Below are 2500 nucleotides of genomic sequence, written 5' to 3'. Positions count from 1 at the left end.
GCCTTGTCCAAATCTGCCACTGTCATACGTACCTATCAATTCTTGTGTGTTTGTATGTACGGCACTGAAAATGGTAATGGTCAACCTCGTTCCCAGGGTCTCTCTTCTTATTACACCGTTTCGGGAATTCTGAGTTTTCAGTGTTTTCGTCGGTGTAATAAGCTCCAAAAGGCACAAGAATACACCAGAGGTGAGTCATTTTTATTCACTTTATTGAATGAAAGTTCAATTGAGCATTTTTTAGGCTTTATAATCGACGGTATTTGATTTCCCATACAAAGTCTTATAACGCGTTTAAATTCTCAACGGCTGTCTGTAGTGACGAGAGCTTGGGCTGCCTATGGTTGCCCGTGACAACATGGTAACTTTGCCACCAAACTTCCCTAGTGTCACACTCAACTGAGAATCGCAGTATAAATTGATGTGAAACTTTTTTGTCGAGAAAATCAACCCCTTTCGATCACGTAGAGTTTACGGGTTGTCTATGTTGCGAAGTTTGCGAAAAGCCATATACCCTCGGAATAAGAGGCCGATAAATAACATAAATAACTTGAATGATTTCAAACGGCATCGTAATTATTTCAGTTTACGAGAAAATTAATATGTTGGTCATTGCTTTCATTTATTTGGTGGCTCCTAAAAGAGCCGTTTTATGTAAATGATCAAGTGAACAGCAAAGCTCTTCACTTCTTAGGTGACTTTTTAGCGGCAGGCTTCTTAGCCGCGGGTTTCTTCACTGGTTTTTTGGCCCCTTTCTTGGCAGCAGGCTTCTTGGCTGCGGCTTTCTTGGCAGCAGGCTTCTTGGCTGCGGCTTTCTTGGCTGCTGGCTTTTTGGCTGCGGCTTTCTTCGCTGCAGGCTTTTTAGCGGCGGGCTTTTTCGGAGATTTCTTTGCTTTCTTCGCGGCGGGCTTCTTTGCGGCAGGCTTCTTGGCTTTGGCGACTGGTTTCTTTGCAGCTGGCTTCTTTGGTTTCTTCTCCTTCTTCTCTGCCTTGGGCAACTTGAAGGAGCCCGAAGCGCCAACACCTTTTGCATGCAGAAGCTTCCCGCTAGCAGTACCTCTCTTCAAAGCCATCTTAAGGTGTGAGCCGACTTCTCCAACCTTGTAGTTGCTCTTGATGTATTTCTCGATGGCTTGGCGCGAAGAACCACCTCGCTCTTTCAGAGCTAAAATGGCAACCTTGATCATATCCAAGTATGGTGGATGATCAGCAGGTTTTTTTGGCTTTGTAGGCGCCTTCTTTTTTGGGGACTTTGGTGCTGGTGCTGGATCAGACATCTCGAAATTTCTTGTAGATTTACGAACAAATCGAACACTCGAATGCTGTAAGTGAAGCGCGCGTGAAGTAAATACACCATATGCGGACCGCCGTGGACGCAAGACCTTATAATGGCGTTTGCCAAAGTTGTGTTTATTCCCTCGGCCTTCTCTATAGAAAACTGCCATTAAAACTTCAGTCCTGACGATTGAAACGGCATAACTCTAACATTTATCCCTTTGGTCAAATGCTTATCGACAACGATTGAGGACTTGTTTAAGGGAAGAGTGAGATCTTTAGCTTTTTGTGTTCTAGAGTTGGTAGTGTACGATGACCTTTTACTCTTTGGAGTGAATTTATTTCTTTGCAATTCGTGTTACTGCACTTTATAGACTTAAACTTGAAAGGATAACTTCTATTAAACGGATAGGTGTAATAAAATAGCACAGTCAAGCTCATTTTGAATGTCCTTTTTTCGCTGAAAATGGCACAAGAAAGACAAGCCTTGTAGCTCCCCATTGGTCGAAGTGGTGAACGGTGGAGTCATCTGTTCTAACAAATATCTAGTTTTTTCATCTTAAAGTCGTCATGGCTATCCTTCTAGCATGTATCTGGTCTTGTGTGTGCGTTCCAGCTTTCGTTTTTGTCTCGTCTAGCGCTGCTGTTTTCATCAGTTTGGACGAACAGAGCATTGTAAAACAGTTGCAACGGAGCCTGATAAAGAATCCATTTAGACCATTTATCCTGGTCGTTACCCAATTTTTTTTTAGCCATTTTAGAATATCAGAATTTAGGACTCTCGACGATTTATATTCTTGGCTAATTTTCCTACAATGCCTGTTGGTCTTTAGTGTATAAACATGATTTTTCCTTTCGCGTCTTGTTATGTTTGGGGAGCGCTGAATCTCTTTGCAGATCGTTTTTCGATCGAGTTCACACTTCTTTTAATTTTCTGCACACAATACTTCTTTTCCTTTAACTTTTATCGCCAGGTGTTTGATCCTGCTCTTTAATATATAACGAAATTTAAACTGATGAGACTTGTTACGATTTACATCATATTGTGCAGGTATTGTATTTATTACAACATGCTATGCCATGTAATTAGTCAAACATGTATTCGGTGGGTCTGTGGATGTTGCTCAAAACTTTGTATATAGTGGCTTTTACTAGTAATCCGTACTCTAGTTCAAAACTGTTTCGTGGCCTTACTCAATTATCAGTGTATCTTGGATTACTTTGC

General features: G+C 41.5%; 1 protein-coding gene across 1 annotated transcript; it reads right to left on the bottom strand.

Moving 5' to 3' along the window:
• Positions 1 to 205: 205 nt before the first annotated feature.
• Positions 206 to 1302, bottom strand: LOC137992432 (histone H1-delta-like). The gene has a single exon (XM_068837772.1). The coding sequence runs from the start codon at positions 1275 to 1277 to the stop codon at positions 684 to 686; it is 594 nt and encodes a 197-aa protein (XP_068693873.1). The 5' UTR covers positions 1278 to 1302; the 3' UTR covers positions 206 to 683.
• Between the last annotated feature and the right edge of the window lie 1198 nt (positions 1303 to 2500).

This window comes from Montipora foliosa, chromosome 2, assembly GCF_036669935.1.
Source record: "Montipora foliosa isolate CH-2021 chromosome 2, ASM3666993v2, whole genome shotgun sequence".
NCBI lineage: Eukaryota > Metazoa > Cnidaria > Anthozoa > Scleractinia > Acroporidae > Montipora > Montipora foliosa.
This window is presented reverse-complemented; position numbering and strand designations above follow the sequence as displayed.

Bases quoted from the DNA above. Each gene is read 5' to 3' on its own strand.
- LOC137992432 (XM_068837772.1), bottom strand. From the start codon at position 1,277: ATGTCTGATCCAGCACCAGCACCAAAGTCCCCAAAAAAGAAGGCGCCT.